The sequence below is a fragment of the Ixodes scapularis genome, unplaced genomic scaffold (genome assembly GCF_016920785.2).
Source record: "Ixodes scapularis isolate PalLabHiFi unplaced genomic scaffold, ASM1692078v2 PGA_scaffold11__112_contigs__length_91849675, whole genome shotgun sequence".
NCBI classification, from domain to species: domain Eukaryota; kingdom Metazoa; phylum Arthropoda; class Arachnida; order Ixodida; family Ixodidae; genus Ixodes; species Ixodes scapularis.
The window spans coordinates 71,656,567-71,679,863 of NW_024609837.1; the positions used below are offsets into that span (position 1 = coordinate 71,656,567).

The 23,297-nt window shown below is 46.6% G+C and overlaps 1 protein-coding gene across 1 annotated transcript in view; it reads left to right on the forward strand.

Annotated features, from left to right (window-relative positions):
• Window positions 1-271: 271 nt before the first annotated feature.
• LOC115332216 overlaps window positions 272-23,297 on the forward strand; it is a 58,773-nt gene continuing 35,747 nt past the window's right edge. Inside the window, 9 exon segments of the mRNA XM_042289111.1 lie at window positions 272-323; window positions 2,031-2,206; window positions 2,312-2,404; window positions 7,038-7,158; window positions 7,230-7,271; window positions 11,223-11,341; window positions 11,827-11,898; window positions 11,980-12,119; window positions 13,189-13,229. Coding sequence (XP_042145045.1) covers window positions 272-323; window positions 2,031-2,206; window positions 2,312-2,404; window positions 7,038-7,158; window positions 7,230-7,271; window positions 11,223-11,341; window positions 11,827-11,898; window positions 11,980-12,119; window positions 13,189-13,229 — 856 coding nt within the window.

A 23,297-nucleotide genomic window follows, 5' to 3' on the forward strand; every position in this document is an offset into this window, starting at 1 on the left:
TTGCATTTCGCCCCCTCGCGGTGGAAGTGAACACAGGCGATTTAACATGCGTTCGACCTGCATTGTCGAACGCTTTGGATAACCAGGTGGCCCACAAGCTGCAGTGAGTTTGGAAGCCCATGTTGCAATAAGCACTATTGTGTAGGAAAACTCATGTTATGTGACCTTACCAATCGCATTTCACAGCAACCACTCATTGGCCTTTTACTGCGCGATCTGTTGTGTCCTTCATATTTTAGCTCTTTCTTTCGGAGCGATATCCACAAGATCTATGAGAAGCCTGGCTCTTCTTATCTGTTTGGTGGTGGAATGGACACAGTGCGGTAAGTTAACGAAAAGATTCCACGGCCTTTTATCATTCGGGTAGTCTTACAAATGCCTGATTGATTTCACGTAAGCCTCAGACTTCTAACCAACGAATTTCAAGAGGATTTGTTACATAACATTTTGTACTTTTTTGGTAACCAGGCAACTGCTGCGATATTTTGCTTTTAACACGTTACCACGTAACATGCTTTGATTATTCGCGTTATAAAAAGCACCTTGTGTTAGAAAATGACGGTATGACAGCGTTACCTGCCAGATTCCTACCGCTTATGATCACCCTCTTGAATATTGTCGACGTCGCTGTTATCATTTACCTACGATTGCTAGCTGAAGAACGTGCTTTTGTAAACACATCGTTTGATACCAATCATTGTTTAGTGCGAGTCAGTCAGTCAGTATACCATCTTTATGTTAGATCTCGTTTCACAAAACATCTTTATATATTAAACATTTTACATGCTGGTTAAATTGTTTGCTATATACCTTCCTACCGGGCACCAGGTGCCTTTGAACGTCTGTATAAAATTAGGATATATAAATTACCAATAAAATCAGTACTTAAGGAAATCAAAACCGTGTTCTTCAAACACTCAATTGAACTCGTTAGGCTTCGAAGCAGGGTGGTAATTGTAAAGGTATTCACACCAACCTAAAGGACCCTGATTTGTATAGCCAGCACCTACACGGCCTTGTGCAGTATACCAAATACCATGATTGTACTTAACGAGTTACAAATAACTGATTATTTGTAATCCATTACCTTCTATTGACACTTTTTAACGCTTCAATTACTTTTTTGTGCAGTGACATGCGCTGCAATACAATTAGTACCTACTGCAACTAATTAAAAGTTTCCGAAAATTTAAAATATTGAGTTAAGTTGTTTTTTTTTACGTACAAAATCACTCTACCTGCCCGCATGTCACTCGTCTATGCTCCAGCGACGTTGGAACCTTTTCTTAACAGTAAACATCTACAAAAAAAAAAAGACCAAGATACCAGAAGGATCAGATTGTCAACGCGCTCGGCGACGTTTTGACTGTCGAGCTCGGCAGTCAAAACGTTGTTTGTTTTGCGTCGAGACGTGGGGGAACTTTTAAAGACAACTGCATTGTGTTTGGGATGCCTGATAATGGAATCTTTACGCTTAAAATGCCTGAAAACCTAACATGATGGACGTGAGCAAACAAAAACTTACCAAAGTAGGGGCCAAGGCGCAGGTGAGTTGATGCACAATTATAATTCAAAACCTTGAGACAAAGGTAACAATAAGGACATACGCACTACCAACTCATAGCCAACACAGCATAAATACAGTTGTTGTTTACTTATTTATTTCTCTACTTACTTACAAAGAAGACTTTTGTGGAAGTAAATGACAGCTGTATGCTATGCTCGTTATAAGACGGTGGTATTTGTGTACTTTGTTTTATTTCTCAACTATCTTAATAATAATTATAGAAACCTCAATCTCTGAAAGTGGCACATCGCATCTATTTGTTAATTATTTTGCTTTCTATTAGTTTAACATGTGAAAACAAACATGTGAAAATGTTTTTCTATTAGTTCAACATGTGAAAATGTTAAAAATAGTTAAATATATGAAGACAAAATTTGAATTTATTCAATGCGCTACTTCTCATAGGTGTCCAACTACAATCAATGTGTAACTGTGTTGTATTTCCTTGGTTTTGTACCTGCAGTATGGGCCAGAGAACAAATTGTGTACCCTCAGCTCTTAGAAGCCAGGGAGCTCGGAATCCAAGAAAGATTGATACAAATTTCTTCGACACATATTTTACCTTTGGAGAAGAGCTCAATTTTCGGAGACGAAGTTATAGTGGACGTGATGGACGGTACCCAAAGAATAAGAAAGGCTGTAAGCAATCTAAGTTTCTTGTCTGTCATTTCGTTCTTTCTGCACCAAAACATGGTGCAGAACACAATTGCGTATTCAAGACGGTCAAAAAAATTGCATCTTCAGGTTGACAGTGGATTCATCCGGGACAGACTGTACCAAAACCGTCAGCACAAGGCTACTCTTCTTATTGATGAAACAACGCACGGTGTTGTTGTGGTAAGCGCACCGAACTCCAACGTACAGTACGTAAACCAACGCTTTTAAGGCATTTTAGATGGCACGCGAAAATCGGTTTTTCAGCGTATCGCGTTGCAATTTACTACACAGGTGCGAGCAAGTGCTGGAAGTTTACAGTTAAAGAATCAAGGAATAAATTTAACTTGTCCAAAAGAAGAAAACAAAATCTGTGCTGCGGCTACTGTGGCCATCGAAGAAATCCGTTAGCATTTCGCGCAGCGCTTATATGTAACAAACCATGCTGAATCCAGCCTCTGATCATCATTTTCTTGCGGAGTGAACATTCCCGAAATTCCTCTTGTGCTCAACGGATTTTCAGATTCCAAGTGTGTGGCAGAAAACTTCTAGTTGATAGCGGGTGAAAGATTCGCACCAGCCGCATCAGCATCAGCAACATGGCGGCGGCCTAGGAGCGTTTTTTTTTTTTGGAAAGATGTATACAGGGACTCTAGCGCACCCCAGAGCCATATATAAAGGAGAGTTTGGTCAGCTTGCGTTGCCTCGTTGGCAGCTCGTCAACCACGTCACTGACACGCCACGCGAACGCCAAGGCCACGCTCATTTCGCTATTTCGGAGTTTCAGACGCCGGGGACCCATGCCCGAAGGTTTTTCTTTTGGTTTCCTCCTACGTATGAATGTTTTACTGTGTTTTAAGTGATCCGCTAGCAGTATTTAGGACCTGTTGTGTTTATTCAAGAGCCATATAAGTTAGTTTCCGGTCTGTTCTCCCTCCGGACGCGCCGCGTGAACAGTTCGTTCATGCGCTTCGCTGACGTTCGGCGAGTAGCGCAAAATACGCTCGTGTGAATTTCGCAATCTTCAAGTCTAGTTGACGCCTCTTGGTATTTTAGCGGTGTGCAAAGATAAGAACTTCTAATTAGCAACTGAGGGACTTTCCGTAAAGTGCTAGCGTATACGAAGATGTCATTGTTGCCCATGTTTTCGAAGCAAATTATCTGTTAGATTGTAATGCAAGTAAAGCACTTTGTTCGAGAGTTTTCCAGAGTTTTGTTTGTTCCTAATTGCACATTTTCTTGTCTATACGTCAGCGTGTCAAACGACATAATTTGATCGAAACGGTTGTTATCTCTGATTTGGATTTTCCACGCCGTGCATGCTTATCGCGTGACTCCCTCGAACTGTCTCTGCAATGAAACAGCGATCTAGTTCACCGAACATCTAGGAAGCCAAAAGGTTGCACAAAAATAAATAAAATATATGAAGGTTGTGCAAGTTTGCTGGCATTAGGAACGGCGCCGGCACCAACCTTTTTCGTAACGTGAGAGCCGCCTATTTTATAACGAAAGGTTACGAAAAAAACATCGAGCGACTCAGCGCCAGGCGGCACTTTGCAAACGTTAGGCTTGCTCGTTTTCATAGATTGATTCAACGTAATTCAATAGATTGACCTTTCATAACGGTTCTGAGATTACCGCATCCATGGATATATCATTACATAAAAATAAATGGAAGATAAAATTAGCCTTTTGTGGGATAATCACATTTTCTAGATGGCATAAAATAAAACTAATTCATTATCTTCGAGGTTTGAAGAAGTAGACAGGAAGAAACGCGTCACAGATGGAACTTGCCCGTCCCGTGATGCAATAGTTCACATTACACATTAGATGCGAGCTTTCTGTACCAACTAGTTCGCTAGTTTTTGTGGCTACTAGGATGAAAACTCCATTTTATAAAACGTTTTAAGTTGAAACAAGCATTCTTATTTTAAAAAGAAGAGAAACTTCCGTGGGCGTCCACAATTATTGCTCTTGATTTTGTTCAACCATATTTTGCGACAGTGTTTTATTTCTTTTAATATTATAAAATATAAAACAAAAACCATGACGGCTGTAAGTGAAACATCCAACCACACAACAACCGACCATTTTGTCACCAGAAAACCTAAAAATGAGGGTCTGTACGCCGGATACCACGCGGCCCTGCATGCACGCGTCTTAACCTGGGATCGGTAATAGTGTACAGGCCCGCGCCGTTCCCCGCCGTTTTCCGTTGCTAGGTGGTTGCTAGGTGTGACGTCAGTTTTGTGGGAGGAGTCTGGGAGTAGCGAAGGTACGGGGAGAGGTCAGCAATGGCCCAATTGATGTCCAGACTCTTCAATACATAGCTCTCCCGCACCCGCACTATGCCCTCTATCAGTCGGCGCTTTCACAAGGTGTTCCCGAGGCACTTTTCATAGCCGGCGCGGCTGTTGCGCCATCCCGTGACGGTGTTGAGAACATTGGTCAGACAAAGGAGTATAAACCAGTCCAAGGTCAGCACATGTACCAGGGCACTAATGCTAACGCATTAAATACAGAAACCTCTTCTGGGCAAGCTACGCCCCTACTTGGCAGACGATACACGCTAGGTGAGATGTGCCTCCAACATACGCCGCGTCGAGGGAGCATCGGCCGATTCGGTTTCTTTTAGCGGGATCGTCTGCAGTCACAACCCGAAACGGCTGGCGCTCTCAAGAAGCTGCATGCGCCATCTGTCCGGATTCACTTTTCACTGCGCGAGTGTTGTCCGCGAAGCGGCGGCGTAGATTAGCCAGAGCTGGTTTCTGATCCTTTTAACGTGAAACGTTTTTTTCGGCTAGTTGCTCCGGGATTTTTGGAAACGAATTAAGTGAAGCCAGATTCAGAGGAACCGGATTAAGTGAAGGATGGTTTCTTGTAGACGGATTTTGTGAAGCTGGAACCTGAGACGTCACATGACTTCATTTTACGTTGTGTCAATTTTCTGCTAAATTTAGCTAGAAAAGTGAACTTGTTTAGGGGTCACGTGACATGAAGTCTTGGCATAGTCACGTTACCTATAAACAAATTCAGCTTCCCCGCTAGATTAGTCGGAAAATTGACTTCACGTAACGTCAACGCCAATTCAGTCTTCCCGCTAGATTTAGAGAAAAAGTGATGTCACGTGACCTGCTGTCACGTGGCCTAGACACCAATTCAGCCTCGCCGTCAAATTTAGGGGGAACTTACATTGCGTGACACCGATTGCATGTTGGTGGTACATCCACGAGGTGCAGCTTCTCTCAACAGACAAATGCGGAAAGCATATTCTATGACGCACGCGTGAAAGTCGGAGGACAGCTATCAAGTGTACGCAGAGCAGGCGTTAATCTATCTGATGAATAGCTTTCTGAGAGTATCGCTAATCATTTGTGGCCGTGGAACGTTTCACATATATAGTATATAAACATGCAACATCATTGCGCAGCAAATTCGCCTTACGATATCTTTCTTCTGTTGAACAAGGAAAAGCTCATCCTGTTTTATACTTTTTTACAATAAACTTTAACCACCTGTTTGCGATTTTGTAGTAAATCGCAGAGCGACAATTTGATGAACCGATTCTGGTGGTTCGTCTCAAGTTGCTTAATGGGATACTACAACGAAAGTTCGGCGCTCATTGTTTTGTCTATATGTGTTCAAAGGAGCAGCATCACATCGAACATACCAATATCTTGTTAAAGAAGTCACGAAAAGAAATTTTAAAACGAATTAAACGATTAGCAAAGAACACCTGGTGGATGTCGCTAACGCCTCGCTTGTAATGCCCGTCTAGGAACTTTGACAGCTAGTGACGGAGGTTGTCTCGCCTCCGGCCACGACGAGAGAAGAGGGGCCGGAGGAACTCCTCTCTTCCCGAGAATGCCTTTTGTGTGTCGCAGAAGTCGCTATTGTCCCCCTATAAGATTACAGAATATTAACCCGTCACTCCAAATTCGTACAAAAGCAGCTGCTTCGGTGGCTGGAACGACTAGGCCATCCTCTCGACGTAATCCTCGCCGTAGCTTTGCTCCCGACCTACGTCACGATTGCGTTGGATGTCACGTGGTCTCCGCTGGGCCTTCTCCGAGCGCTTGCCAGAGTGGGCCGTTTATAAAAAAAATACAGCCACCAGGCTCAAAATACTAACGTGCGATTGTCATTTACGGATATTGTGGATCATATTCAACCTATTTTTGAACACGCCGGGAATATTTCAAATTTCGTTGAAGTATCCCTTTAAAAGCGTTGGCTTACATAGACGCTGAAAAAATAAAAGCCGTCGGGAATTAATTTGCGACCGGAAAAATATTACCGTTTGCGATTTATCTCACTGCACGATGACGGGTCACCTATGTAAACGCTTTTTTTCTTCTCTTGCTGCTTCCCTGGTGCTTAAGGCAGCTTCGTGTTGCATCCTTGGCAAGCTCGACTAGAGGCCTTTGGCCGTTGACAACCAGAACTTCCAAAACTAGCGCTACATACTTTTTTTTGTCGAACGCCTATTACGTTTTTATGGTTACATGTAGACGCTTTTTAGCGTTCAAAAGTCGGGGTAAATCTGCATTTGGCCCTTTGAAGAATGCTGCGCTTTAGCCGCAGACAAACGTTTTGTACTCGCTCCAAAACGGGGTAAGTACCTGAGTAAACTCTTTGCTCGTTAAAAGAGAAGGGCACGCTAGGTTAATATGCAGCATGTCCTCCTTTAAACTAGCCGCAAAAAAAACAAAACAAAAAAACATTTGAATGTGTTTTGGCCGTTTTACATTTTTTTTGTGCTAACTCAGCAGGCGCACTCACCGAATAATTTTTGTTTTGTTTTCCGTTTTAGAAGGGAATTTTAAATACATCTCACAGTATTCAGCCTGAGAATATGCTGAAACAAAGTGGAAGCGGCCGTGTGGCTCACAGCATTCGGGAAATACCAAGGGCGGTTCATCGACATGCTTCGAGTAAATATAACTGTAATCTAAACTCTAATTAAAAATTATGAACCAGAATGAGCGGCTCTTTGTTTACGCAGGAAAGATAGCAGCCCCAAAACAAGCCATCTTGGAAGAAAGGTGTAAGTAGAATTAACAATTGTTTAAAATATGAAAGAGCTAATGAAAATTAGCTAAGTGAGAAGACTAAATATGAAAAACAAAAAAATCTAATGTGTCTAATATTTCGACAAAAACGCGTTCACCCGTTCACTGTAATTTACGAAACATATTCAGCGATGCACGATGCCTTTATAAGCTTATTTGGACCTTAGAGGGACTGTGCAAGGTTTGTTTATACTTTTTCGTAAATGTTCATAAGAAATAAATCTCGATGTTCTTAACGTACGAAGCACGCGTAGCTTGTTATCCCCGCAAAACATTAATAACTTAAAAACAAAACTAGGCAGCTTTAATTTTTTCAGCTTTCTGAAAGAGGAAGCGGCCACGTGCTGGGGCTGACAAAGCTCGGCGCACGTGCTAAGCTCCAGACTATGTTAGGAAGACTTGTACATAATAGGCTAATCTAACTGAGGGTTTCAATGTTGCGTGAAGCGACCATAACTGCAGTTCATAGGAGGCAAGCGCCAGTGCCCGAGACAGCTCGTGCCGCCTCACGCCCTGCCGTGCAAAACCGTCAGCGTGGTTTTCGCCCGTGTAGAATGACTACAGACATGGCCTCCTTTCTACCGACAAAGCCTGGCAGATCGCCACGAGACGCGGCCGCTGAAATTTAAAAGGCAGAGCGGCAGACAATGGATGACAGGAGAAACACCGTGTCGGGCGCCCCGCTACAAAAGCTGTGCTCTGACGACCAGGTTCCTCGAGATATGCTCTGTGCTACCAGATCCCCGCGCTCCAAACCTGCGACCGGGCACTCTACGGCTCCGTCATCAAACTTCCAGGCTTTGTGAGTAGAGAGGAGGCTACACTACAGATCTCACCATAGCCTCCTCTATACTCACAAAGCCTGGCAGTTCTACGATGGAGCCATAGAGTGCTCGGTCGCAGATTTGGAGCGCGAGGACCTGGTACCACAGAGCATTTCTGGGGGAACCTGTACGTCAGCGCAGAGCTTTTGCAGCGGCGAGGACCCGAAACATGGTTTTCAAACCCGAAAAGAAAAGAAACGGTGGCGCGAAGAACGCGAGGAGCACGAGCGGACATTACTTCGCTCGGAAGAAGAGTGTTTCGGCGTCTCGCCGCAGCGGGGCGCCCGTCACCTGGCTCTTCTCTCATCCGTTGTCTGCCGCTCTACCTTTTCGATTTCGGCGGGCGCTTCTCGTGGCGATCTGCCACGCTCTGTCAGTATAGAGGAGGCTATAATTCACCATACGTGGCGGCAGTGTTGGCGAATGGAAACTGGAGGTAACATCGGTCTATTCGTTACAGGTAACAAAATGATCTGTAATCCTTTCTATTTATCCGTAATTTTGTAAGGAAATAGTTACTTATTTTTCAAAGTTATTGTTAAGTCGTTTTCTTACTTTTTAGGTAAGAAAAGTGCGATTCGTTACGTTTTCGTTTTTGTTCGCGAAGGAGAAAAGCGGGAATTAAAATCATCAAGCGAAACTTTTAGAAATACTTTATTTTGTGTGTTTAAGATTAGCCTTCTTGGATTCATATTGTCACCTGTACTTCCAAACGCAGGGCCTGACAGTCTTCAGATACTCAAAGACTTTAAATGTTGCATAACACCTCTATTCATTATTTATTTTACTTTGGGAGTTTGCCATCATGAGGATACTCATGTTAACTATGTAACTCCAGGAGCATTAAAAAAATTATGCATATGCTTAGAGAAAGCACCTAAACTAGCAACCACAGTCACAGAAACTCTGTCTTACACAAGCGTAGTTAGGCTTACACTAGAATACGCTAATATAATCTGGTTTCTTCACACAAAAACCCTCATTACTGAACTTGAAAGTATACAGCATAAAGCGATAAAAGTTATCTGGAGTAGAAACAGGCCCATGCCATCTCCTACCAAGCTTCCAAAAAAAAGCTGGTTTCTTAACCCCTGCTAACACACCTAAACGATTTAGGCTTAAGTTCTCCTACCTCCCACTTCAAGATTATTTTAATATTGATAGGTCTAGTTATATATAATTTTCTGATACTAGGCTCAGTAGACATAAACATAGTAGAACATTCTCCGAACATTCCTTCAAAAATGACTGTTTCCTGCACTCTTTCTTTCCATTAGCCATCACAGAATTGAACCAGCTCTACCATAGTGTTACTAAGAACACCACCGCCACTTCATTTTACTAGATGCTCTTACATTACCAATTATGATTTAGGGTGTCTTAGCTATGCCTAAATTGTTATCCATGCGTATTTGAACTAAGTGTTTTTTAATGATTTTTTTTCTTTTCAAGTTTAATTGGTTCCACCCATAAGCATATTTATGGGAAAAATCTACTAAGATGTTGTACGCAAAGTGCATGCACTTTTTTGTATATGTGTGTTGGGTCCTGTGAAAATCAATTTACAGTGTTTTTAGGTAATAACTTAATACTTTTTAATCGTTTGGGTGTTTGCAAATTGCAGCTTGCTCGCCCTCAGCGAAGTGGGAAGCACACAGCTATAAAGAATTGAAATCTGGGTGCAAAAGACATGAGACAAGACTCTCATAGTTCAAATAAGTGCATAAAAAAATAACTGTACCAAATGCACGCGAGTTGGCACAGCGGTTCTGTGCGCGCCTGTTCTTTTTGTAACTTCACTCTTTCTTTACTTTCGAAGACACGAAGTGGAGGACACCAAACTATTTCGTGCGTTTCAAAAGCTCCAGAAAATTAACAATGTCATCTTAGGTTTCAGTTACTACGACAGTTACTGTAATGTCGCAACAGGAGCGAACGTTCCGTCTTCGGCTGAAATGGAGTTCAAAACTGAAATTTGCAGAAAACGATGTGACAGTAACAGCATGCTACTCAAATTATATTCGAACACATCTCATCTATTTGAATTGCCAATGCTTATTTGATTTCTTGGTGTTTTTCTTCTATTGATCTGAAAGTTCCAGGCTGCCCACCTTCCTGACACCCTCTTCGTTCGTCAGCTTTGTGCGACCTTGATCAAATCGATGATGTTTTTCTACAGTTATCGGGGCACGTTGTCGGTAGATTGTGTTTTCTGACGAGGATCTTTTCGGGTTTTTTAGGTTTCGTGAAATCAATTAATAATAAAAAAAATATTACCCGACGTCAGCTTTGTTTTTATTTCTTATTAATAATTTTGAGTTGTGGATTCCCGACTTGACGCTCATTGGCTCTCTCAATGAAGGGAAGCTGCGTTGCGGTTGACGAACATAACATTTAGCTAGAAGAAAAATAAGAAAAAAGAAAAACACTGAGTTGTGATGCGTAGCTCCAACCCTATTCACGTGCGTTTTGGACTCTATATTAGCATTCTACTTTTGATTTACCCTAGGACGTAAATTAAATATAACGCAGCAGAAGTAACGAATTACTTTTTAAAGTGGCGGTCACTTACTTGTATGAAAGAGTAATAGTGACACTTTTAGTTAGAATGTAGTCTTGGAAAAGAGTAGATGCAATTCCTTACTTTTTTACAACGCGTACAATTTTGATGTTAGGGTTTGGCTGTTCACGCTAACGCAGCAACTACCCGGATGATCGCCGAGGCGTTGATTTTTGCAAGCCCGAGGCGAGTGCTCGCGAAGTGCTTGTATCCTACCATTAAGACGCATACGACTTTCGGCTCCAAAAAGTAATCATCGTCACTATACAGGTTTTGCGAAAAATAGACTGAAATGAACAGGCCTCTTGAATCCTTGAAATTACGCAGCAGCAAAGAATGATCAAGTATTCTTGGCTCACGCAAGTACAAATAGGCAGGCGTAAAGCAGAAAACATTCCACCCTGATATCATTACACGTCGCCTTTAATTTAGAGTCCTCACTTTGTCACTCCTTATGGTGTTCGCCCCCTAAAACAAGATTTTCTTTCAGATGATTTCCAATTCAAGATATACTAATCGGTTTCCTTCTTGTTCCTCAGCAGCCTGGCCCCACGCGAACGAAATTACTCTACCGGTGTCAATAATTGTGGACACTGTTCACCGTGCATCCTGTGCGAGCGACAATGAATCTCTAGAATATGTCGCAATAACGATGAATGCGGTGTGTATTATACGCGAATATTTTGAAATTAACATGACACCAAACGTTGAAAAAAATAAAGTGTCAATAAGCAAAATTGTAATGTATGCATAGCGGCATTTATCCGATCTCAAATAACTGTACTGACAAGCATTAACGGTGCTTTTGTATACTATTCACTTGTCTACCAGTAGAATACATAGTGTGTACTAGAGTGTTTAGTACCGCAGAAGAACCATTGCGCAAAAGCTTTCTTGTGCAAATTAACAAATCTTTCAACGCGAACAAAGGATGGTATTGAATTGTTTGGTCATGGCTGTTTTTCGCATTCATCAACTTATTGCGTATCTTTCTAAAGTATTGTTTCTTCTAAAAAAAAAAAAACTGCTTTGAGGCAGGTTGACGAGCGCTCAGTGTAAATAGGCATTTTTGAGTTTAATCACGAAAGGGTGGGAGTTATAAAATAATTGTAATCAAACCCACGTTTTCACTAAATCTTTGTGCAGGTGAACTTGAGGTTTGAGCAAATTCCAGAAGTGAGTGTGAAACTTATGCTAAGAGAAGTGAAAATTTTGGAGGTAAGAATTTAGGTACATTTCTCAGATGTTTTCGGGTGGCTGGATCCATACATCCTTTTTTTATTTTTAACAATATTATAGAGCCAGAACGAGGACGATTGGGTTAAAGTGGCAATGGGCAATACTTTAGATTCAAGCGTGACCCTTGACAAATTAGAGGAAAGAGCTGCTGAAGGAGACCCTTTACCAAGGGGAGCTGCCATCGTGTTACTTCTAACAGGGTTCGTAGGTATTTTGCTTTTTCCTTTTAAATTGAAGTAAGCTTTTTAATAAAATCCCTCATGCCAGACGTTCGCCCTTGCGTTTGTCAGTCTGTGCAGTTCTCCCCCTAAAAATGAGTGGTAATATAGAATTTTCGGGGCGTCAAGGTAATATTTGACGCTCCGAATTCATACCGTGGCGTCATTTCATCTGAACATGTCGTGTAGTGTCAGATCACGTGACTTCATTTTTCCATCTACATTCAGCAAGGATCTAACGGCAAATTATGTCAGGTTGCATATTTGTATCACGTAAGGCCACAGTGACATTAGATCAATGTACTTCGAATCCCATGACGTGAATTTCTTGGCCGAATTTAGCGGAGAAATTGATACAACGTGTCTCATATCACGTAACGTTGAGCAGGTAACCAGGTCACAAGATGTCAGTAACGTGGCAGTTCCTCAACAAATTTGGTAGGAAAATTATTAGGCCTTGTGTTCTCCAATTCTTTAAACAACGGTTTAATACCTTCCGTGCCTATTTAAACGATCGCTCATTAAAAACTTCATACTATGCATTTTAGGACTTTATAGATAAGCTTGCTGATAATTTCTTACTTTCTAGAAACCAGGATACACTTTAACCGCAGCGATGATAATAAAAGTTTTTGGAGATTAAGACTTTTTTTTTTCAGAACAAAATATCGGACACCTTTGAGCGTCACATGCAATATATATTTTTTGTTGAATTTGCTAGGTATTTGTTAAGCAACTTGTAGTGTATTTAGCCTGAAGAAGTTTATAGTATAAATCATGACGGTTACTCGGGGTTTCTGTTAAAGTCGCTGTCAATGTTTTAAGGACAATTTACTGCCGTCACGCTCCTAGTGGTGAAGTTGCGAATCGCTAAGCCGATAAGAGAACAAAATATCTGATAGTGTTTCTGACTGAACGCTTGACTGACGACGTCGCACGCTGAGTATTACCCGGCATATTTTGTAGGACGCATTTTTCCTAGGATTGTAATGCCCGGATTTCTTTTGATCATTCGATTTATGACCATTTTGAAACTGCAATTTATTTACAGGAGGAACTGCTTCGCCTCATCAAGTGGTTATCCAGTGGAAGGTGAAAATTAATAATTGTTACACATATGTATAACTATAAACAAATCTGCAATAATAGAGCTTTCGAACGTATAAATACCACCAAACGAGCGCCTTATAGTCCAAAGGCTGAACTCCATGGAACGAATTATGTGACGAATAACTGGCGAACGCCGCCCGACGGCACACTCACTTTGCGCGCGATGTAGCAGCCACTGTGTTAATTCCACGCGAAGAGCAAAAGCCGCCGAGCAAAGTTCGTCGGTTATTTGCAGCATATTCGTCCCATGGAGTTCAGCCTTAATACTGCGGCGCGCGTTGCCGAGCCTGGTCTATCAAGCGGTGGGTCCGGGTTAGATTCCAGTGAGCCGGACGGCACATTTATTTAATCTGTCAACTTGACATTCTCGTAATTTCGAGAACCTTGTCGTCTGATCGACTTGCAAATGTACTATGCGCCAAACGTTCTACACTGAATGTTCCAGAAACCCACGCGGGTAAAAAAAGGTGCTCCGCGTGGCGCTCCGGGGTCAGTCTCGCCCCAACGTTCGATCCTGCTGTTACGCAGACTTCGAAGCCCGCGACGCTCTGTTCTTATCCTCTGTTTCCTTTTTGTTTTGGGCACAAGTTCGCCCCGTTAAACGTTTCAGTTTCCTCAGCTATTCTGTGTTTCGTCGCCTCGTCGTTCCTGACATTTTGGTGGAGGTAAGGGGTAACGCATGTCCGTGCACCGTACCGCTTCAAGGGCCCGCAGTGCAAGTCCGATTTCAAGCCTGGTGAGAAGACCATTTTACGAAGAACCTTATACTCGGACTAGCCGCCGCACCCAGGAACAGGATCCTAAATTTGGTTTGCTGCTGGACAAGCCGAAGCCGTAGAAGACGATGATGGCCAGCCAGTCGCAGACCCCGTGGCTTCTGCCGTTACATATCTGCCCGTTGCACGAAGGACTCCTACGCATTTCCCCGGTGATATCCACGAGGACATCGAGTAGTCACTCCAACACTATGAACGTGTGGTCCGCCATAACGGGTGGATAGCTGAGCAGTGCTTGTAGAATATCTACCTCTCGCTGGAAGGACTACAAGGTACTGGCTGGAGAGCCACGAGGCTTCCTTAACTTCGTGGGAGGTGTGCAAGCAAGAACTGAAGACGTTTACCAGCCATCACCGACGCGAGAGGGCCGAAGACATCCTTCGATCAAAAACCCAAGGACCAAATCAGAAAAACACCAGCTTCGTCGAGGATGTTTCTCGTCTGAGTACACGCGCCGACCCTGAGGCTCCAAAGGAGAAGAGGCTGCGCCACGTGATGAGGCGTGTGAAGAGCTAAATATTTGGCGGTCTTACACGCGATCCAACGAGAACAGTCGACAAGTTTGTTATGGAGGTGACAAATATGGAATGGGCCCTACTAACACGCCCCAGACACTACCAGCGACACCCTGGCGAAATTACTCTCGCGACATTCGGATTCGACCTTGGTACCAACCTCCCCGGCACCCGTGACATCATCCGTGAGGTCGTCCAGAAGGAGCTGAAGAAGCTGCTGCCCCCTGCCGCACGCCCTGCCTCGCTCTCCATCGCCGAGCTCGTGCGCGAAGAATTCCAGAGAGCCATCCAGCCTGAGTCTCTCATCAGCATGGTAGCCCCCGAGGAATCGATGCTAACCTACGCCGCAATGGTCCGAGAAGCACCGCCAGCCACCCGTCCGTACATGGTGCCTCCCCGACGTGAACATCCAGCGTCGCAGTATTCCCGACGCAAGGAATATCGGACGCACTTCCGCCCAGAACAAACTTCGCCAAGAAGAACCGACGTGTGGAGGACAGCCGATCGGCGTCCATTGTGCTACCACCGCGGGGAAGCCTAGCATATCTACCGCCGTTGCTCCTACCGGCAAATAGGGCTGCGCGGCTTCCATCCGAGCGACCCACGCGCACGCTAAGGTGAGCGACTACGGGAGATTGAAGAAAAAATTCGACGACCTCAGCCTCCCCCGCCTGCCCATCGCCGTTTGTCCCGATCGCTATCGCCACGAGGTCCAGCTTCGTCGATGCAGCGACCCTGTGGTGAGAGCCTGTCGCCCATTTCTCGCAGGGAAAATTAAGCGCGGCAACTCTCGGATGTGAAGTTATTGTGGACAGACGACAAAAAGAGCCTCCACGAATGCCGGAGCGCTCCCCCTCGCCCGACACCACGCACTGCAACAACGCCTATGCAACGGTGCCCAACAACTTAAACTTGTTATCGACAACCACAACGCATCGGCCCTCGAGGACACAAGAGCAGACTACTCAGTCTTGAGTGGGAGGCACCCTAGCTGCCCTCAAGAAGTAACGGCGCCGTGGGATGGGCCGCAGATACGAACCGCAGGAGGACACCTCGTTACACCTGTCGGAAGGTACACTGCTTGCATCGAAATTCACGGCGAGCCGCTTCCTGTGAAATTCGTCGTTCTACAAGGCTGTGACAGAAACGTCATTCTCGGCATGGACGTTTTGTGTGAAAACGACGCCATCATCGACCTTGGAGAAAACAGGATGACTCTGCGGGTACCTGTTTCGTCTTCAGAAAATCCCCAAATGGCGTCAGCCGCCGTCCGAGTCGCTCCCGACCACGTGAACCTGCCGCCGTGTTTAAGTGTTGTCTTAACAGCTACCCAAGGTGAAATTGTTCTGAAAGGAAACCTTCAATTGCTCATGGGAAGAGGACTAAGCGTCGCAAGATGAGTAGCTCAATTTCAGCATGGCCGCACTTTTTTCTCGTCACGAACTTCCAAAAAGAAGCGCAGCACCTCATGAAAGGTGGAGCCGTTGACCACGTCGAGGAACTCCGGAACTCCACCGAAATCGCCGAGATCACTAACGAATCCTCTCCTTACAGCAAGAGAGTGCGTCGCCAGCGGAGCTCGACAATGAACCTAAGCTTCCGGGCCCGAAATGATGGCAGCTGATTAACCTCCTCGCCGAATACCGCGACTCTTTTGCGACGTTGTCGAAGGTCCACCAAACCGCCATTGCGAAGCACCGCATCATCACCGAGGACGACGCGCGCCCTGTGCATCAATCGCCGTTCAGAGACTCCGTAAAGGAAAGGGAAGTGATTCCGGTGAAAGTTCAAGAGATGCTGAACAACGACATTATTCAACCTTCAAGCAGTCCATGGGTCTTTCCAGCAGTAGTGGTTAAGGAGAAGGACGGAACGCTTAGGTTATGCGTGGACTACCGTTTGCTGAACACGGTGACGAAAAAAGACGCATATCCGCTCCGCTGAATCGACGACACCTTAGACTGGCTACGACACTCTCGATACTTTTCATCGATGGACCTGAAGAGTTGCTACTGGAAGATGGAAGTCGACGAACGTGACCGAGAGAAGACAGCTTTCGTCAAGGCAGATTGACTCTAAGAGTTCAAGATGATGCCATTCGGACTATGCACGGCGCTATCAACTTTCCAGCATGTCATGGACACCGTGCTGGCAAGACTGAAGTGGCATAGCTGTCTAGTCTATGTCGACGACGCCATAGTATTTTCTGGCGACTTCAACGAGCACTTGCTACGACTCCGAGTAGTTATCCAAGCCATACAAAACGCCGGACTCACCCTCAAGCTGCCAAAATGTCGGTTCGCCTATGACGAACTGAAGTTCCTAGGTCACGTGGTTAGTAACGAAGGCGTTCGCTCAGTCCTTGAGAAGACTCGCGCCGTCGCAGCATTTCCAGTACCAACAGACAAGAAGGCAGTACTAAGGTTCCTTGGACTACGTGCCTACTATCGGCGCTTCGTTCGGGATTTCGCAAGAATTTGCTCACCGCTCGCAAACCCCCTCGAAGGATGCTGTGAAGTTCGAAAAGGCCGAGTAGCAGCAGCAGGCATTCGACGAACTGAAGCGGCGACTCCAGATTTCTCCTGTTCTTGGACATTTTGATCGCGGTGCGGAAACCGAGATTCAAACGGGCGCAAGTAACGCAGGACTTGGCGCGGTATTGGTTCAAGTGCAAGAAGGTACCGAGCAAGTCATCGTCTACGCAAATCAGACACTCTCTAAGGCGGAGAATTTACTCCACGACTAAACAAAATGTCTTGCTGTCGTGTCGGCAATCACGAAGTTTTGTTCGTACTTGCATGGGAGTCCGCTCCGCGTAGCCACGGACCACCACTCGCTCTGCTAGCTTGCGCACCTCAAGGATCTGTCACGGCGCCTCATTTGATGGAGACTCCGAGTAGAAGCGTTCAACATGACTGTGGTCTACAAGTCAAGCCGCAAGCATAGCAACGCCGACTGCCTATTCTGAGCCCATTCGAAACACCTTCCGGCAGCAGCGACGGCAATGACGACGAGTGCTTCCCAGGCGCAGTGAACAGCGACGATATGGCACAGCGTCAACGACACGATCCTTAGCTGCGCTCACTAATAGAGCGCGTGGAAGGGCTCGGGAGGATCATGCCACGCGTTTCCTCACAAGCCTTGCCAACCTTCGCCATTCGACAAGGAGTACTCTACAAAAAGAACTTCGGGGACAACAACTCGCCATGGCTCCTGGTAATGCCGACCAACTTTTGAGCGGAGTTTTTTCAAGCCTGCCAAAACAACCCGACGTCCGGACAGCTTGGTTACAGCACAAGCCTGGTCCGTATTCGTGAAAAATATTACTGGCCCAAGCTCCACAAAACTGTCCACCTATAAACACGATCATTCCACGATTGCCAGCGACGCAAGAAACATCTGACGAGGCCGGTTGGTCTCCTGCAGCCAATTCCTCCGTCAACTGCACTTTTTCCAGCAGATCTGAATGCATCTACTTGGCCCTTTTCTGCTGTCAACGTCGGGAAGCTGCTGGATAATCGTCGCCACATATTACCTCACGCAGCATGCCGAAACGAAAGCTCCTCCTACAGGGACTGCTTTGGAAGTCCATCGTCCTCCGGCACGGTGCTCATGAAACTTTTATTGCAGAATGTGGATCATCGTTCCTTTCCCAGCTGACGCAAGAAATCCTTCATCGCAGCCACACCAGCCATCGCCGCACCACGGCGCACCACCCCAGACTAACGGGCTGACGGGGAGACTGGACAAGACCATCGCCGGCCTCATCTCCATATACGTCGACGTGGAGCACAAGACATGGGACAAGGTGTTGCCGTACGTCACATTGCCTAAAACACGGCCGTCAAAGAGACCACCGGGAGGACACTCTTTCAACTGGTTCATGATCGCAAAATAACGACAATGCTGGACGCAATGTTACCCCACGAACCGGCTGTCGACGGAAGGGGCGACGCCTTGGTGGTTGCCCAATGGGCAGAAGTCTGTCAGCTCGTCACACACCGAAATAAATCCCAAGAACGTGTCGACACTGGCCGCTACAACCTTCGTCGTCTAGACGTCTTCCAACTTTTCAGTCATTCCGGAGAGCCTGGTTTCTGTTCCAAGCCAAATGAAACGTTCCTCGTTGGAAACATGACAAGGCAGACTGGGGTCTATTCAACCCAAATGCAGAGCTTAAGCCTTGCATCTTCTTGTCCTTAACATACGATGAAGCCACCACCTACATTACACAACTGATCAGTAATGCCACTTTTCGCTATATCCCTCAGACCTTTTCTAGCATCCCCAAAAAGTGTAAACCATGGTGGAATTTTGATAGTTCCACTACTAAGAATAACAGGACAAGGCTTGGGTTATATTTTGCAGATATCCAAAGTTTATGAATTCGATAGAGTTTCAGCGAAATAGAGGCCAAGCTTGCTGGACCAGGAATCATGCCAAAAGAAATTCTCGGAGAGGCTATCTGTCCTCTACCAGCTGCTACGTCCCAGCAAAGGAAGTGTGGGACCGACTGCACAAGGTCGAAGGCAAATACCGCTGCTTTGCAGTCCCTCTTTTTCCCTCTGTAAGCTCGCTACATGACCAGGCAAATGTGTTGGGCGCACATTTTGCAGCCGTTTCAAACATCTCTCACTACTCTCCAGCGTTTCTGAAGTTTAAAGAAGATGCAGAAATAACAGAAGGCAGTTTGGCAGGATGAGCCACTACACCATAAAATCAGCCGTTTACAATGGTTGAGCTTCAAATGGTTTTTACAATCCGTCAGCGTTCATCCTACGGTCCTGATGAAATTCATTACGAGATGATCCGGCATTCATCAGAAGAGCCACTCACAACCCTCCTGGCATATTTTAATAAACTATGAAACGATGGACGCTTCCCAGCTTACTGGAAGCAGGCAGAAGTATTTCCGCTGCTGAAGTCTAGAAAAGAGCCTTCACTTCCTGCATGTTACAGGCCGATTGCACTGACTAGTTGCTTAGGGAAAACGTTTGAAAGGATGATTAATATCCGTCTTGTTTATTTCCTGCAGCAACACAATATTTCGAATCTAAATCATTGTGGGTGTCGAGGTTCAAGCATAGACCCTTTAGTCCGGCTGGAGACTGTAGTACGAGAGGCGTTTGTGAATAGGCGGCATTGCGTATCTGTCATTTTGATTTAGAAAGGGCTTACGATACCACTTGGGGACATGTCATCCTGCGTGCCTTGTTCACGTATCGAGTACGCGGCAGATTGCTTCATTGTATAATAAACTATCTTAGTGAACGTTTCTTCCGTGTGCGGTTAGGCGCGACAGTATCCATATATGGATACATGCGCTCTCGTGACGCGCGCTCTAATGGCACGGGCTCTCGTGTCGCGGCGCTCTCCCGTCGTGCGCTGTTGTGTCGCGGCGCTCTGGTGTCGTGTGCTCTCGTGTCGCGGCGCTCTCCTGTCGCGCACCCTCCTGTCGGCGCTCTCGTGTCGTGCGCTCTCGTGGCGCCCTTCCCTTCTTACGTCAGCTGGGCCATGAAGCATGATTTACGGTCTAAGATCAGGACGTCGGGAGAGCCATGCTGGAGGACGATGGATTCGAAAAAAAAACTTGGCAACTTCCGCAGCAGTCCTTGCAGGAAGGTCTTTCGTTTCGTAGTACCGCGTGAAATAGTCTGCGGCGACAATTGTCCAGCGGTTTCCCGACTTTGACGGCGGAAAAGGGCCAATTAAATTCATTCCGATCTACTGGAAGAATGCAGTTGACTGCAGGAGACCGGCCTGCCTCGTCGGACGTTTGTTGCGTTGCTGGCACTCGTGGCATGATCGTGTGTATAGGTGGACGGTATTGGGGAGTTTGGGCCAGCAATACCTTTCACGAATACGGGCCAGTGTCCGGCTGTGGCCAAGGCGTCTGGACGTCGGGTCGTCGTGGGTTGCTTGACAAATCTCCTCTCGAAGGTCGGTCGGATTTACCAGCAGGCACGATGAGTTGGTGTCCCCGAAAGTTTCTTTGTAGAGTACACCTTGTCGAATGGCGAAAGTCGGCAGGGCTTGGGAGAAAACACATGGCGTGGTACTCCCGCGCCCTTCTAGGTCTTCTATAAATGGATCGTCTCGGCGGCGTTCACTGCGCTTAGGGAGCACTCGTCGGCACCGTTGTCGCTGCTGCCGGAAGGTGTTTCGACGGCGGCTCTGGACAGGCAGTCGGCGTCGCTGTTATTGCGGACACAAGCAAGCAGAGCGAGTGGTGGTACGTGGCAACGCGGAACAGGCTCCCTTACAATTACGGACGAAACTTCGTGATTGCCCAGACGACCGGAAGGCAATTTTTTCTGTCGTGGAGTACTTTTTGTCCACGTTGGACAGTTTGCGACTTCCGTAGGCGATGACTCGCGCGGAGCTTTATCGCAGTTCAATCAGAACCGCGCCAAGTCTTGAGTTGTTTGCGTCCGTGTGAATCACGGTTTTCGCCTCCTGATCGTAATGTCCACGAGCTGGAAAAGTCTGGACTCGTCGCTTCAACTTGTCGAATGCCTACTGCTGCTCCTCGGCCCACTCGAACTTTTCGTCGTCCTTCGTGAAGTTTGTGAGTGGTGCTGAAATCCTTGCGAAATCCCGAACGAAGTTCCGATACTAGGCACATAGCCGAAGGAACCTGTGCACGGTCTTCTTGTCTGTTCGCGCTAGAATCGCTGCTACGGCGCGAGTCTTCTCTGGGTCTGGGTGAACGCCTTTTTTACTAACCACGTGACCTAGGAACTTTAGTTCGTCAAAGGCGAACCAACACTTGGACGCCTTGAGGGCAAGGCCGGCGGTCCGTATGGCTTGAAGTACAGCTCGGAGTCGTCGCAAAATGCTCGTCGAAGTCGCCAAAAAACTCTACGACGTTGTCGAGGTAGACGAGGCAGCTCTGCCACTTCAGTCCTGCCAGTGCGGTGTCTATGACCCGCTGGAAAGATGCTGGCACCACGCATAGTCCGAAGTGCACCATCGTGAACTCGTACAGACCACCCGGCGTGACGAAATTTGTCTTCTCTCGGTCCCGTTTGCCAGTGGCCGATCTTCAGGCCCCTCTATGAAAAGTATCGAAAGTGGCGCAGCCGGTCTAACGTGTCATCGATGCTGGGGAGAAGATAGGCGTCTTTTTTTCGTTACCGCGTTCAGCTGCCGGTAATCCCCGCAGAACCTAAGCGTTCCCTCCTTCTTAACCAGTACGACCGGAGAGAGCCACAGACTTCTTGAAGGCTTGATTATGTCGTCCTTCAGGATCTCTTGAACTTACTCCTGAATGACCATCCTTACTTTCATGGAGACTTGGTATGGCGATCGATGTACAGGGAGCGCGTCGTCCTCAGTAATGATGCGATGATTTGCAGTGGGGTTTGTCGCACCTTCGGCGACGTCGCGAAGCAGTCCCTGTAATCGGAGAGGAGGTCACTCAGCTGCCGTCAATTTGGTCCCGGAAGCTTAGCGTCGATGTCGAGCAGCACTCGTGGCGTACTTCCTTGCTGAGGTGGCGAGGATTCTTCAGTAATCGATTCCATTTCGGCTGAGTTCCGGAATTTCTCGACGCGGCCCCCAGCTGGACCTTTCGTTAGGTGTTTCGTTTTTTGTCGGAAGTTCGCCACGAGTACCACGGTGCGCCCGTCCTGAGGTACCGCCACCGCTTTTGCGACGCCTGTTCCTTTTTCTATAAGAAATTGAAGGTTGCATTTCAGAACAACTTCGCCGCAGGTAGCTGCATCATCCACGACAGTAACGACAACACTTGATAGCGGCGGCAGGTTCACGTGGTCGGCATAAACTCGGACGGCGGCTGACCCTGTTTGGGGCTTCCCTGAAGGCGGAACAGGCGTCCGCAGCGTCAATCTGTTCTCACCAAGGTTGATGACGGCGCCGTACTCACACAGAAAGTTCATGCCAAGAATGACATCTCTGGCACAGTCTTGTAGAACGACGAATTCCACAGGGCACGTCTCGCCGTGAATTTCGACGCGAGCAGTTCACCTTCCGACGGGTGTGACCAGGTGCACTCGGGCGGTTCGTACTTACGGTCCATCCCACAGCGTTGTCCTTTTTTGTAGGTGGCGATAGAGCCTCACAATCAAACCTGAGCAGTCTGCTCCGATGTCCACGAGTGTCGATGCGTTGTAGCCGTCGATAACAACGTTTAGGTTGTTGGGCACCTTTGCAGTTTCGTCGTTGGGATGCGTGGCGTCGGGAGAGTGGCAGCGCTACGATGTTCTTGGAAACTTTTTACTCCGGTCGTCTTCGGCAACACTACCTCTAGGCGTTGCCGCACTCAGTTTATCCGACAAGTTAGGGAAGAGAGGTTGTGACGGCGCGACCGACGGAAAGGCGATGCGGAACGTCGGGGGGAGGGAGAACGGGAACCTCGTGGTGCTGTTGGAAATGGTGACGGATAGCAACAGAGGCATTCCTCGATGTCACTTGGTCGTTCTCCAAAGCGAGGTTGACGGTCGTTTACGGTAGGGACATCTTCCGTAAACCTGGTCATCCTCCCCGCAGTTGAAGCACACCGGGCGTCCGTCATCTTTGCTTCACAAGTCGTTCTTTCGAGCTCAATGCTGCTCCTGGCGCTAAGTCTACTACGGCGAAGAGACCCCTGGTCGAGGTGTGGCTGAATACTGCCGGGTGACAGAAGGCTGCGGACGACGGACAACTGCGGCTTAGGTTAAAGCTGGTGGTTCCGGTGCGGCGTCGGCGAGAACGTGTGGTTAGGGCGCTTGCTGGACCTCCTATCGAACAATCTCGGC